The following is a 16268-nucleotide window of genomic DNA, read 5'->3' on the forward strand; positions in this document are numbered from 1 at the left end:
TTTTATATTAAATATAATTATATTTAAAAATTATATTACAATCACCTAAACATCTCAAAGTAATACAGAAAGATCACATACAAAGGCAAATATGTAATTTTTAACATTTAAAACGATATTTTTATTTAATTTGTTCTAATTTAAAAATCAATGATACAAAATATAATTATTATTTACTAAAATTCTTTGTGAGAACTATTTTTGTACAAAACAATGTAAAAATTAACTGAAATAAATTAACTTATTAATCCTTCCCACAGTATGCATTTATATAATATGTAAACCTCATAAATTCAAAGTTCAAGGGACAAAAATACATCCCTTGAACTTTGATATGGGTCTGTTGGAATGGGTGCAGAGAAAAGCAACAAGATTAGTGAGGGGGAACAAAAGGGTGCTCTTATTAGGAAAGGCTTCAATTCTGCAAATTGAGCATCTGGAGACTAGGCACCTTGGAGATCTGTTTGAGGTGTTTAAGGTTTCAAATGGATTGAGTAAGCTCAATGTTGATGACATCCTCCTGTAAAAGCTATACACGTGAGAGGGCATAAATTCAAATTGAGGGAGTATGGATGCAGGATATATGTGCAAAAATTTGCCTTCAGCCAATAGGTAATTGACCGTTGGAACTTCCATCTGTTGTTTTGAAAGTTTGAATAAAAATTCAAAACTGAAGTAGACAAACTATTAGAGGAGAGGTGGATAGGTGATACAGGAAGTTTTTTTTTTTTTTTTTTCTGTTTTTGGCTGATACTTTATAAGCTTGTTTTCTTGCTTCATTTGCCACCATTAACTAATACTAATACTAATACTAATTTAGTTATAACACCACTCCTTTCAAATTAGACAAGCTATCCAGAAATCATGCAGCCCAAATCAGCCTTTGAATTTCACTGTAGATATATTTTGAACCTCCATTATAGACACAATTTATAAAAGATGGCAGCATGAAAGTAGCATTTGAAATCAAAGGAAGAAATTGAAACTGTCAACAATGTTGTCTAATTTGTGCTTACAAAAGCTGAAATTCAGATCCATAATTTGATGAAACTCATTCATAAATAGATACAGAAAATATTATTGCATAAAAAAAAAGAAGTAATGATAAGTTTTTTTATGTTTTTTATTTTTTATTTTACTTTTTTTAACGATTTTCTTTTTCTAACTTCTTATTCGATTTTTGGCAGTGATTTCACCTCTCTTTTGAGCAACCAAGTTAAAATAAATCACATTAATATTTAAAAGCATTTATCTATGCAGTTTCCCATTTTTACAAATTTTCAAAATTTGTAAAAATGAAAAGCAGACATGCTCTGAGAATATTACAATGACAGTCAGAATGATGTCATGCATACAAGAATTGTAAAGTCCTTTCCCATTTTTAAAAATGAATAGTCAAAAACTATAAATTGTATTGAAGAGTGCTTTTTACACTGAATCAGTATATGTGCAAACTTTTTTACACAATAAAAAATTTGTTTATAATGTGACTACCAGGGTGTGTGCAAAGTTATCAAAAAAAAAAATAATAATAATAATCCAAAGGTAAATTTTTCACCAATCTTGATTCATATTCAAATCTCCAAGAGTGTGCTACTATTTTCTAATAAGCAATCAAGCACCTACAAAATTTCCAGTGGAATGGTGGAACAGACTTCCATCACTTGTTGTGGAAGTTGATAGCCTAAACAAATTTAAGGCTGAGCTGGACAGGTATTTTGAACGAACGGAGGGGTGAAATGGGAGTGGTGTTTATTTTATTTTTGGCTGATGCTGAATAAGCTTGCTTTCTTGCATCATATGCCTCTACTAATGCTAATGCTAATCTCCCAACAGATTGCACCCTTCAAATTTGAAAATCTTGTTGCTCACCATTCTTTGAATTACTTCTTATACTGATTAATATCCACTTCTAAACTTAAGGTAGCAGCCCTCCAAAACCACAATAATACTGTCATCTTTGTTGTAATAAAATTTATTTAAACATGTGGATCTGCATCTTGACTCAATTACTTAAGGGCTACAGCTTCAAGCTTCTTTAATCTTTGTGACGAAGAATAAGATCATGATGAGCAAATATTTAAATTCCCTTATATCAGTCATTCCTTTTTATAATGATCACAAGGTTAATTTGTTTATTGGAATGAATAAATCACCTACCCAGAGATCAATTCCAAATTATTTTTTATTGTTTAAAAAAAAAAAAAAAAACTCCCCAACGCTGATCGCAATGCAAAAAAAGGCATTTTTCAATACAACTCGTAGTTTTCAAGTTATTAATTTTTAAAAGTGGGTAAGGATCTTATAACTGCCCTATACATACATATCCATGCCCTGTACATACAAATCCATCCATGCTACTTTATACAAAATTATGCATGCTACAACATGCATACTTTTGTATAAAATCAAGGACGGATTCCATAAAAGCTATATTTTGTCAACACTTACCTTTTTTCAAATTAATTTTTAATTTATTTATGACTGGTAAATAACACATTAAAACTTAAAGGTTATTAAATAAAATTTACTGAATAAAACATAACATGAGCAATTTTGTTTTTGATGGCAATTTTCCCAATCAGTGGAAAAGAATCTTCTTGTATTGGGCTGATTTTTTTAAAGAATGAATGTAAGCTTAATTGCCTAGCGTGCTTTTTTTTCTCTTCTAAAATAAATCTGTAACCATTCATCAGATTTTCCAATTTTCTTTGAAATGTGCTGATCTTTCAATGTCCAGATCCATAATAGCAATCCATTTTCACCAAAAATTGAAAACTTATTTCAATATTTAATGCATTATGTTTTCATTATTCTTTTCTTTTCTTTTGCACTTGCTGTTTGCAGTACAGGTAATAAGAATATATATTTTTAGGTACTGTATAAAAATTTTTACACAAAATATGCAACAACACTCACAGACAACCATAAACTGAAATGATGCTAGTGAGAAAGAGTATAACATGGCATGTGGGTTTTGTTGCTTGTAACTTCAAATTTTCATGCATGCAATGGCAGATAAGGTGTCAAATTAAATATGCACATAACTTGAAACATGCATTGTAAGATGGCATATTATAGCAGGATTAGCTATATATGCACACGCGCACACAAATATTTTCACCTGCATCATACAATAAAAGCTAAACCATCTAACATTCATCTGGAGAGCTCATGCGACCAGCATGAAAAATATTATATTAAAAATAGGACAGTTTACCACATTATAGTTTAAAAAAGGGATAGTTTACCTCCAATTTGGCTCCGGCAGCTTAACTGAGAGGGATTAACATCAGGTGTCTGGTAGATAAAATTTTTGTTTAAAATTTATTAAATATAATTTCTGTAATTTTTAAATCTTATTTCATAATTTTGTGATATTAATTTCCAAAATTTTGTAAATTTAATCCTGAACTTTCCTAAAGTATTTCTTCTAACTTAAGAAGGCCTAATTTTAACTTCACTTGTGAATAAATTTTAGGTAACAGCTTAATTTCTGTAATACTTTGTTAATTTAAATTCTATAATATACTGTAAATTTAAATTTCTATAAATTTTTTTGTAGTTCAAATTTTACCTAAATTAATGATTGTTATAAGACCTACTCTCAATACAAAGTCCAAGGATATCATGGCTCAGCCAGAAATGCCTGCAGGCATTTCCAGTGTGAGTCATAAGTTCATAGTTTGTATAGCCTGTGGCATGTATTCTAAGGTTGGTCTACTAGACAAACCAAGCTCAACTCACGATTCTATTCTTTGCAATCAATGTAAGGAGTTTACCAATCTCAAATTAAAACTTGGTAGTTTACGAGGATTTGAGTCACTGAAAGAAAATGGATGCTTGCCCTAGAAACAAATGTAACTGTGAGCTTGTCGGGGACTCAAGTGTCTCATGACCTACCAAGTGATGCACTCCTGATTCAGGTCCCAGAACTGAACAATCAAGTGCATATTGCTCTGGTTGAAAAAAATTTATTTTTATTGGGAGACTATTATCAGGGAAATAGGTAACATTTTTTGTAATAAAGATAGGTGAGCCAGAACAAAGGTGTGTTTGCCAGAAGCAATAATAATTGATGTTACAACAGACTGTCAGATTTTAGGGAGGGGGGGTAAAGAGAGCATTATTATTCTTGTGGGGGACTAATAACAACTTGACAATTTGTCAGATAGAGGACCACACTGTAAAAATGGCGTGGGTAGGTCAGAATGTTTAAATGCCTGCAATTCTGCCCAGACACAATAGGAGGGATTACACGCTGAAAACTTTGTGGATTAACTCAAGACCTGAGGGAACCTGCAGAGCTCTATGCAGGAAGGGAGTGGCATTTTTATCAGCATGACATGCACTTACAGGTAGAATAAATGTATTTTGTAGAGGTGGTGTTCAATTGAACAAAGGTGGTGCAAGGATCTTTTTTTTTTTTTTATGAAAACCCCAAACACGAAAGGTATCAAAACCTATAGTACTTAGTACCATGCATGGGTTGAAGGAGGAGAAGTATGGGGGGGGGGATGCCGGAAACTTTGCTCTAGAGACTAAACATGGGTTTCACCACTTCAAGCCTCCAATAAGCAAAGTGGTGGTATTTCACCGGTTGATGAAAGTCATACTGAGGATACCTTAAGGGTTTGGGGAGATTACTATTTGGGGGAAGAAGGGTAATATAGACCCATGTTTATCTGATGATATGGGTAAAAGTAATGCTTGCATATGTCTCAAGCATTTTTGTTTTTTACCAAAACAGCCAATGTTGGCAAGGTGCTCTGAGGGTGGACGATTTCAAACAACAACCTTTGTTCCCACTTCAATCTTGTTGCCCTTCTTTGTACTCGTTCTAGCAAACCTACATCCTTCCTAAAATGAGGCCTCCAGACTTGTACACAGTACTCTAGGTGTGGACTGACCATTGCCTTGTATAACAGGATAATCACCTCCCTGTCCCTGCTAGCAGAATTCCTATATATCATTGGCAAGACTCCATGACCTGCCCTGGCAGCCCGTCTGCTGTTTGTTTGTTATTTGGTTTTTAGGAGCATTAGCAACTAAGGCCATATTGATCTGGGGATATGCGGTAGTCATTCCCTGACCTTTCCGCATCCTCCGTATTTGGGGCCCGCCTGCACTGCTCAGCGAACTTCATATTAGACTGCACAATTAACCCCAGGTCTTTTTTTCACTTTCCACTTCCCTGAGTGGAGTACTACATGGTACATTTCTCTTTGGTTATTGCTACCCACATGAAGTACTTTGCATTTGTCAATGTTAAACTTCAGTTGCCACTTCTCAGCCCATTTGCCCAACTTATCTAGATCCAGTTGGAGTAGCATACTGTCTTTACTGTCATTAACAACCCTGCCAACCTTTGTATCATCTGCAAACTTGGACATTAAACCTGATATACCTTCATCAATATCATTGATAAATATACAAAACAACGATGGGCCCAACACCGAACCCTGGAGAACTCCACTAATAACATTTGTCCATGAAGAGCAGTGTTCATTGATTACCACTCTCTGTCTTCTCCCACTCAACCATCCCTTTATCCATTGTAGCAACTTACCCTTAATGCCATATATCTCCAATTTGTACAGCAGTCTTCCAGGTGCAACAGTATCAAAAGCTTTCCTGAAATCCAAGTATATGATATTAAAATTATTTTTGGCATTCAGTTCCTTTGTGACCACTTCATAGTATCCAATCAAATCGGTCAGAAAAGTCCTCCCTTTAACAAACCCATGCTCTGTCTTAACTATTACTGCAGTCTTATCTAGATGATCCTGAAACGCTTCTTTAACCAGTGATTCCATTATTTTCCCTAGAACACAAGTTAAACTAACAGGTCTATAGTTATTTGTGTCACCTTTTGAACTCCCCCCCTTTGTGAATTGGTGATACATTTGCACACCTCCAGTTCATGAGGACCTCCCCTGAGTCAAAGGAAGATCTCAATAATTATGGCTAAGTGTTTGCTTACTTCCTTTGCTGCCTCCTTTAATATAACTGGAAAGATCCCATCCATCCCAGATGACTTTTTTATGTTTAACTTCAACAATTTCTCCTCCACTTTGCTCTCAGTTATTACAAAATCACTTAGCTCCCTGTTAGAGTTTGATAAACTTCTGGCACTCCCCTCACTGCGTAACTCCTGATGTGTGACTGTAGATGTAAAATTCTCAATCAGTTTATCAACTACCTGAGCATGATCATCAATAGTCAACCCATCTATGTTAAGTAGTCCAATCTGATTCATCCCTTTCTTTCCAGAGTTTACATCAGTAAAGAACTCTTTGCTGCTTTTTTTTTGCATCCTTTGCCAAGGATTTCTCGTAATCTACCTTTGCCTGCCTAATCCTTTGTGATTGATTAGACTAGATACTTTTTATGCATCCCATACATTTTTCTTCTCTGCCACGAACGTCATTAGTTCATCTGACATCCATTTAGGCCTAAACCTTGAACAGTATTTCTTAGTTGGAATGAAAAGCCTAATAGCCTCCAAAATTAAGTCCCTGAAAGGCTTCCCATTTAGGATTCAACGTTAGTAACATCATCAGTTGATCCCACTGTACAGAATTTAAAAACTCTGTGAGACCCCTGTAGTCATCACCTTTATAAAAGCAATAGCCCTTCCCTTTAGCTTTGATGGTAGTTACATCTTTAAGTAATTCCCACATCAGTACATTGTGATCACTGTCACCCAGTGGTTCCTTTATCTGCAAATTCTTAATGCATGAATAATCACTGCTGATAATCAGATCAAGAGTATTACTCCCTCTTGTTGCCTCTCGAACATGTTGCTGTAGAAAACAGTCATCCAATAAATCCACAAAAGTCTTGCTAGTGTGCGGGTGACCCAGCCACAAGTTCCAGTCAATATCTGGAAAGTTAAAATCCCTAATTATAAGACATTCTGATTTACTGTCCCACTCTATTTCTCTGCAAAATTGCTTATTATACTCATCACATTCATTAGGCCTAAAACGCACACCTACTCTCTTTTTTCCTTTCCTAGTGCTTATGTCAAACCAAACAGACTCAACATTGCATTGTCCACCAACATCAATTGGATGTACTTCCTTTGATTTTATGTGTTTCTTAACTAACAGCATAACTCCTCCTCCCTTCCTGTCTTGTCTATCTTTTCTCCCCAAATTCCAATTCTGCATTGCTTATGTCTGCGTGACACCACATCTGTGATATCCCAACAATATCTGCCTTTGATATCTTGACTAGCACTTCAAGCTCATCAAATTTATTAACTATACTCCTAACGTTGGTGTACATGCAAGTATACATGCTTGTTTGTTTGTTATTTGGTTTTTAGGAGCATTAGCAACTAAGGCCATATTGCTCCGAGATATGCGGTGGTCATTCCCTGACCTTTCTGCATTCTCCGTATTTGGTGGTCACGGGCTCGAACCCCGGTCTAATCAAGAAGCATGTGCTATGCACTGCTGCTCCTGCCCACTTGGCTACGGAGGCACCAAGTATACATGCACCTGTTTCTACTCTTAGTTACCCTAACACAGCCCATGTATTTATTTGTTCCACTACGACTCCCAGCAGTCCTGGAAATCCCCATTGCCTTGCTTTCCAGGCTGCCGCTCAATTGCATTTCAATAGAAGCAGTGCAAGAATCACTTTCACCTCTGCCAGCGGCTACTGTTAATCTATTAGTCTGTGTACCCCCCCCAAGCTAGCAGTTTTCCAGCTCACCTAATTCTGCCTCGATAGCATCAGCAAATATTCTTGCACTCTTTCTATTTAGGTGTATCCCATTTCTGTAGAAGCAGTCTCTTCTGTTAGCAAGCACAGACCAGGCTGAGAAAAATTCTACCACTTGAGCCTTGCACAATCTCTCCATGGCCGAATTGATCGACAAGGCTCTCATCATATACTCTCTCCTTTCGTGTCTGGGCAGAATTGCAGACACTTTCTCATTCAACCTTTTTTCAACATTGACCTGTAGTTGTTGAGTAAATCTGCAGATTATTATTTGTACCAGCATGTTAGAGAAAATAAAAGGGGTAAGAATATTCCTGACCTCATCATTACTCACAAATCATATTACATTACAGGTATAGGAACCATTTGCAGGTAGTGATCACGAAATTGTTAGTTGATAAATGAAGAAAGATGTTACAGTAGTTAAAGGTAAAGGCACAGGTTTTAATTACAGAAGAGGGGACCATTACAGTTTAAGGCACTACGTGGCATTTATTAATCGGGCAGATTGCAAGGGAGGGCTAATAAGTAAAATCATGGAATACCTTTAAAGCAATAATTACTGAAGCAATGAATGCATATATACCATTAAGAAATTATAGCACAAGAAGGATGACGAAAAAGATGAATACAGAGTGGGGGGGGTCTAACATAGTAGAAAAAGACAGCATGGAAAAGTTAAATATCAATGAATAGTACCAAAGCCTACAATAGCTACAAGTTGAACTGTAATAGTACCACAGATAAGGATAGGGGAACAAAGCTGAGTATGAGAAAGCACCCTTGTGTACCCGGATTCTTGCATACTGGGTGTGGGAAAGTCTTAGATAACTTAGCTGATGCTGATGATGAATTGAATAGGTACTTTGCACCAGTCTTTACTGACAAAAGACCCTTCATGCTGAGGAGAGGCTGTGTGAGGGAGGCTAAGCCGTATGAAATTAGTGATTTCAAAATTACAGATGACTGTTTATTAGAGAAAATTTGGAGCAAAAAGGCAAGTGAGGCTCCAGGAGTTGATGGCATATACCCAATAATTTTGAAGGAGGGAGCCAGAGAGTGTATTGAACCACTGAGGTTCATAAGGGGCATCACTGGACTCAGGAGATTCATCTGGATTGGAGAAGTGCCAACTTATCGCCAATATATAAAGGCAGTTCTAAGACTGAAGTTGTTAACTACTGACCAGTTAGTCTAAACTTCAGTGGTAGAGAAAATCTTAGAGGCCTTGATCAAGAGCACAATCCAGAGCCACTTAGATAGAAAGGGCATTCCGAAGGATATACATGGTTTTGTTATAGAAAATCATGTTTAACTAACCTAGTAAGCACTTTTGACACAGTTACTCATGAGTTGGATGTAGGGAACAATTCCGATATAGTTTATTTGGATTTTAACAAGATATTTAAGTCAATCCTTCATGACAGGTTACTGAATAAGTTGGAACATGTTGTGATTACTGAAAAGATTCTTAGACTGATTACAGAGCAGAAGACAGAATGAACAGGTGAAATGGGAAGGTTTTTTTTATTACATCAGCCAAAAAAACTGATACAATAATGAAAGCAATAAGCTTGCTTTCTTGCATAATTTTCAACTACAAATAATAATAATAAACCTACTTACAGAAACTCCCTGACTTCCATAAATTTTTGCCGGCCAGTGCAAACTTAAAAAAATTGTGGAAACATATTTTGCATCCCCTAAGAATAAATAGAGGTATCGTGAAAATATCATAATGTGAACCCAATAACACATTGTTTTTTTTTTTTTTTGCAATTCATTCCAAGTCCTTAGAAGTTGAAAATTTCACTGTATTACTTAGCTATTTAAAGGTCATATTTATAATGGAAATTGCTCTACCCTTTCATAATCATCATATGTTCCTATTATAAGAATCAATTTTGAACGCATTTGTGATATTTTTTATAAAGCACGTTTTTCTGGAGGTCAAGACCATAAAACAATAAAAACACAATTTGCACTTTCCAATTTATTGGGCTTTTCTGTTAGTGCAATTAATTATAAACGGGTAGTAAACTCGATCTTATTGCATTTGCAATAATCCTGATAACTGGAATTCTATGAGTTTTTATGCTATTATGGTGAAATGTGTTCCCCTTCACTGAAATTTTCAACCATATAAAAAACAAATTTTCAGAAACTTCTCTTCATTCCAATTTGCATATTACAATGATGAAGGGGAAGCGACCGATGAAAAGTGCAAGTGGTGGTAGTGCCAGGAAACAAAATAAAATTGATTTAGAAATGAAGATGAAAATGATTAAGAAGTACAAAGCAGGACAAAGTTTGTCATCTATTGCATAGGAATTAAGTCTCGCTGCTTCAACAGTGAATACTATTTTAAAGGATAGTGCACGTATAAAAGAACATGTCAAAGGATCAATGCACTTAAAGTCAACAGTGATCACAAAACAGCATTCAGGTGCTATATCGAGAATGGAACAGCTGTTAATAATATGGATAGAAAATCAGATTCAGAAGCGAGTGCCCCTGAGTCTAATGACCATTCAAGGAAAAAGCAACAAGTATTTATAAAGATATTAAGGAAAAGTATGGTGAGCCCAAAGGAAAGTTTGTGACAAGCAATGGGTGATTTAATAGGTTCAAGAATCGTGCTGGTTTCCACAACGTTAAAGAAATTTTGTGATGTGTTGAAAAAAATTATTCATGAAGCCGGCTATTCAATGCAGCAAATTTTTAACATTGATGAGACAGACCCATACTGGAAAAGAATGCCGGATCGAACATACATTGCCAAAGAGAAAAATACAATGCCAGGTTTTAATGTGTCAAAAGATAGGGCCACACTCTTGCTTGGGGCTAATGAAGTGGGAGATTACAGATTAAAACCACTGCTTGTGTACCATTCTGGAAATCCGCATGCATTTAAGGGCATCAATAAAGCCACCTTTCCCATGCGTTTCTGATCGAACCAGAGAGCATGGATAACAATATCTCTCTTTGAGGATTGGTTTAAATGCTGATTCATTCCCAAGGTTCAAAAATATTGTAAAGACAACGACGTTCCTTTCAAGATTTTGCTTCTATTAGATAATGCTCTTGGACATCCTACGCATCTAGATGATTTCGATTCGAGCACAAGAATCATATTTCTACTGTCAAACATGACTTCACTCATCCAACCTATGGATCAGGGTGTTATTTCGAATTTAAAAGCATACTATTTACGCGCAACATTTGCTCAGGCTTTTCATCTGCAGTAGATGATGAAAAAAATTGTACATTAAGAGACTTTTGGAAATCTTACAATATTTACCACAGCATCTTAAACATTAATAAGGCTTGGGTAGAAATTACTAAAAGTTGTTTAAATGGCGGATGGGAGAAAATATGCCCAGAGCACATAAAAGGCTTTGAAAAAAGACGAATCATATGAAGAGGTTACAGATAAGATTGTAAAGGTTGCAGAGCTACTTCAGTTGGAGGGTTGATGCCAAAGAGGTGGAGTTAATAGAGGAAGAAGAAAAGGAATTATCTAACAAAGAACTTATTGACTTGAAGGCAGCGATAGTGAAAGAAGAAAATGCTGACAAAGCTCAAGATGAACCAAATAAGGAGCTGAGACGATTCATCATCAGAGATGATAGCAATGGCATTTCGTGAAATTGCATTGGCATTGGTAAGGTTTGAGAAGATGGATCCCGACAGTGAATGATTCTTAAAAGTTAACAGAGGGGTTTGTTTGTTTGTTATTTGGTTTTTAGGAGCATTAGCAACTAAGGCCATATTGCTCCGGGGGGGATATGCAGTGGTCATTCCCTGACCTTTTTGCATCCTCCGTATTTGGTGGTCCAGCAACTCTACATCCTTCCTAAAATGAGGCTTCCAGACATGTATGCAGTACTCAAGATATCGCCTGACCACTGCCTTATACAATAGGATAATCACCTCCTTATTTCTGCTAGAAAAATCCTTGTATATCATTGACAAAAAACTGTGAGCTGTCCTGAGTATCTGTTTGCACTGCTCAAATAACTTCATGTCAGACTACACAATACTCAGGTCCTTTTCATTTTCTAATACCCTGAGTGTACCACAAGGTTGGTACGTTACTCTGAATCCAAAGATGCTCTCATAATTATAACTAAGGATTTGCTTACCTCGTTTTCTGCCTCCCTTAATATAATTGGATACATCCCATCCATCTGAGGTGCCTTTTTTATGTTTAATTTCAACAATTTTTCTTCCACTTTCCCCTCAGTTATCACAAAATCATCCAGTTAGAGTTTGATAAACTTCTGGCTTCCCCTCATCTAAAGAATTTCTCATATGCAACTGTAGATGCAAAATACCTATTCAGCCTGTCAGCAACCTAATCAGCATCAGCAAAGTGAAACCACTGACATCAAGTGGACCAATGTGATTCAACCCCTTCCCTATACTATTAATATAAGTAAAGAAGTCTGCTGCTTTTCTGGGCATTCTTTGCAAGGGACTTCTCATGATCTGTGTTGGCTTGCCTAATCTCCTTTGTGACTTGATTGCAGACTAGATTATATCTACCATAGGCTTTGTATCACCTGATAATTTATATGCATCCCATGCATTTTTTTTTCTGACAAATAATCTCAATAGTTCATCTGCCATCCATTTGTCTAAACCGTGAATGGTATATCTTAGCTGGTATGAAAAGCCTAGTAATTTCTATGATTATTTCCACGAATGCTTCCGATTTAGAATTTGTTGAAGGTAACAATATCAGTTGGCCCCATGTATAGAATTTAAAAACTGTAGTCTCCTTTATGAAAGCAAAAACCCTTCCCTTGATGGTAGTTACATTTTTCAGTAAATCCCACATCAGTACACTGTTATGTAAACTGTTATCACTCACCCAGTGGTTCTTTTATCTGCAGGTTCTTAATGCATGAAAATTCACTGCTGACAATTAGATCAAGAGTACTCTCTCTCTCTCTCTGTGTCTTGTTGCCTCTCTAACATGCTGTTGTAAAAAACAGTCGTCCAATAAATGAAAAAAAGTCATGCTAGTGTGTCAGTGACCAACTCACTAGTTCCAGTCAATGTCTGAAAAGTTAAAGAATCCTCATTATAAGACATTCTGATTTACTGGCTGACTATTTCTCTGTACAGTTGTTCACTGTACTCATCAGAGTCATTAGGCCTATAACACACAACTCTCATTTTGCTTTCCTAATGTGTCACGCCAAACTGACTCAACATTGCACTGGTCACCCATGTTGACTGGATGCACTGCCTTAGATTTCATGTGCTTCTTAACCAAGAATATAACCCCCCCTCCTATCCTGTCTGTCATTTCTGTACATTGTACTCCCCATATTCAAATTCCATCCCATATATCCAGGACCCTCTTATTAACAGGCTCATGAGGTGCTAGCCTGCAGCCTCACCATAGACAGAGGCCTCGTGGTGCCTCTGAAATCTTTTTTAAAGTGATTTTTTTTTTTTTTTTAACACCCTGATTCAAACTAGGGCCCACTTGTATCTACCATGTAAACAGAGACAGGTGAAATTTACTGAAAGTATGGATAACTAATTTCTACGAAACAACAGATGAATTTCCAAGATAAAGGATCTCTCTCCTAATTCTCTAATATGGTGCTTACAGTAGAACACAGGTTGACCAGGGTGCATTGTCTGCGTCGGGAATATGCCTTAATCTTTTCCACTGGCTATGGGTGACAAGAAAGCAGTTAACCAGTGCAAATTTTCGGTACAGTGTGTGGGAGAGACGGTTGTAAATGTGTTACAGATTCCACTAAATTATTAATCACTTTAGCTCTTAATTCATGCTTTCTACAGAAATAGTGCAATTTTTAAACTATGGCAAAGAAGAAAATATTAAGTATATATACAATATTATTAATGATGGACAATCAACATTTCCAAATGGTGAAACAATTCTGAAAACATTTCTCACAATGCCTGTGACAAATGCAAGTGTTGAACAGTCTTCTTCAGCACTAAGAATAAAAAAACTATTTACAAAATAATTTAATACAGGATAAAATGTCTGATTTATCATTATTATTTATTGAGTCTTAGGTAATGAACTTGATAAATTATGATAACATGATTGATAAATTTGCGAAATTAAGAGCAAGGGAGGGGGGGGGGGAAATTTAACCAAATAATAAGCAGTGTTATTTTTCGTAAAGTTTAAAAATCCTCTGTCTACATATGGGCTGCAGATAGTCTGAGGTTTTTATAAGGCTGGACAGAATATATTAAATATTCTTATGTCCTTAGTTCTTATTTAATAATGTGACAATATGCGGTACCATGCAGGTATTGTTAAGACTATTATTCTGTTAAACTGTTGTATTTTTTATCTCTCTATATATTAAAAAAATTTTCCTCTTAGTGATATTTATTTGAGTCAATGGGGCAATTACGTCACTACAAATATGCATGTAAATAGTTACATAGGTCATTTCCTGATTAGATTTTGATCGGTGCATTATGTTAGTATAATGTTATTATTATACAAATAATAACAAATATTTACAAAAAACTAAGCTATTATCATTCCGCTACTATATCGGGAAGGTCCTAGCTACTGAAATCGCAGGAAATTAGGTGGCAGGACCTGCCAGAGTAAATAACTATAATAGTGGTGTACCTGGTCTGCCTCCACAAAGCAGAGTGTGGACAATGTTGGGTCCCATTAGGGGCCCAGTGGCTAAATGACCAGAGGAACAACAGTACACAACACTACACATGTACAAAATCCATACACTTTTAAACCTCTGGCATTGACAGTGTTCTGTTTCACACCCACAATGTATAGTACGCGGAGATGGGGTAACCCCTGGTGCTGTTTGACACTAAACACACACACACTATTATATCAGGACAATGGGTCCCTTCGTCAGCTGACATTAATATACAAAAAAATGTTACAATGGAACATCAAATGATGCCTGGCATGGTCATGTATTACAGTGAAGCATGTGCACGAGATTAGTGAACGTTAAATGGAAGGCACACAAATGGGTTACTGGACAGAATCAGACTGCGTACATGGGACGCATTGCAAGACAACTGCTTCCATAACATTCACCAACCTCATGCATGTGCTTCACTGTCTAATACATGACCATGTTCGCCATCATTTCATGTTCCATTGTAACGTTTTTTTGTATATCAATGTCAGCTGATGAAGGGATCCATCTTCCCGATATAGTTTATATATTTGTAAATAGTTTAGTATTTTGTAAATATTTGTATAGTTTGTAAATATTTTCGTCCTGCTCTTTCAGATGCAACAATATTCCTTGTGCATTATGAAACCTGAAGCAAAAGGCCTTTTCCTAAGTGACCTATGTAAATGCAGGTAAATAATTATATAGTGATATTTATTCGACCTTAATCATGTGGTGGGGTAGCCAATGGGAGAAGAGGGATGTGGGTCACATGGTACAAGTGGGTGGGGCAATTACATCACTACAAATTACATAGGTCATTTCCTGATTAGATATCGATCAGTGCGTTTCGACAGGTGTCTTTTACGTAGAAAAAAATTTGACTTACTCCATCATACCTCTATATTTTTTCATAGAAAAGAATGCATGGAAGTTGGCGAGCAGGGGACAAAGCCCCCTAGTATTTAATTATTATATTATATAAATAAATTATTTTGGCAATACAAAATTTTTACTGTCATACTTTATCAATAAAAAAGTTCAGGGGCCTCAAAATTACTTTGTGCCTTGGGCCTTGAAACACGTTAAGTACGGCCCTGCTTATATCTGAGTGACATGTCTCTGATATCCCCCACAATGTCTGCATTTCATGACTTTACCAGTGCTTTCATTGTAAATAAATTCATCAAATTTATTTATTATGCTCCTAGCATTGTTGTACATGGAAGTATGCATGCACCTGGTCTTACTGTTGTTGTTTGGTTTTTAGGAGCATTAGCAACTAAGGCCATATTGCTCCGGGGATATGCAGTGGTGATTCCCTGACCTTTCCGCATCCTCCATATTTGGTGGTCACGGGCTCGAACCCCGGTCTAATCAAGAAGTGTGTGCTACACACTGCTGCTCCTGCCCACCTGGCTACGGAGGCACCCCTGGTCTTGCGCTTAGTTACTCTAACATTGCCCGTGTATCTGGTTGTTCCATGATAACTCAGAGAAGGCCTTGAAATCCCTGGCACCTTGCTTTCCATGCTGCTACACATTCCAATCAAACCAGTGCAAGGATCACTTTCACTTCTGCCTGTGATTATTGTTAACGTGTTAGTCTGTGTATTCCCCTCAAGCTTTGGAGTTGTCTACATGTCTATCAAATCATAATTGACCATCAAACAATTATTTTTTTTGTAATTTTATAAGCTAGTGTGTAAATTTGATATATCACATTTCTTTTTATTTAATGAAGGGGTTATTACATTCACTAAATGTGTAAATTACCAAATGGAATTGACTTCATCTGCTGTTTGAGCTTGTTCTTCCACCACATCTACTATGTCCATGTGTTCTTCAAAGACTTTTTTTTTTTTTTTTT

At 36.2% G+C, this 16268-nt stretch overlaps 1 protein-coding gene across 5 annotated transcripts in view; it reads right to left on the reverse strand.

The window, feature by feature from the left end:
* LOC150079459 (PAT complex subunit CCDC47) overlaps window positions 1-16268 on the reverse strand; it is a 264969-nt gene that overhangs the window by 125899 nt on the left and 122802 nt on the right. The window contains exon 7 of one of the 5 annotated variants that reach the window (XM_090383781.1): window positions 3252-3300. The exons of the other annotated variants lie outside the window; for them this stretch is intronic. Within the exon in view, the coding sequence (XP_090239907.1) occupies window positions 3252-3300 (49 nt within the window). The remainder of the gene's footprint in view (window positions 1-3251; window positions 3301-16268) is intronic. 5 annotated transcript variants of the gene reach the window in all.

This window comes from Mastigoproctus giganteus, chromosome 10 (assembly GCF_048544385.1).
Source record: "Mastigoproctus giganteus isolate SK-2022 chromosome 10, ASM4854438v1, whole genome shotgun sequence".
Taxonomy (NCBI): Eukaryota; Metazoa; Arthropoda; class Arachnida; order Uropygi; family Thelyphonidae; genus Mastigoproctus; species Mastigoproctus giganteus.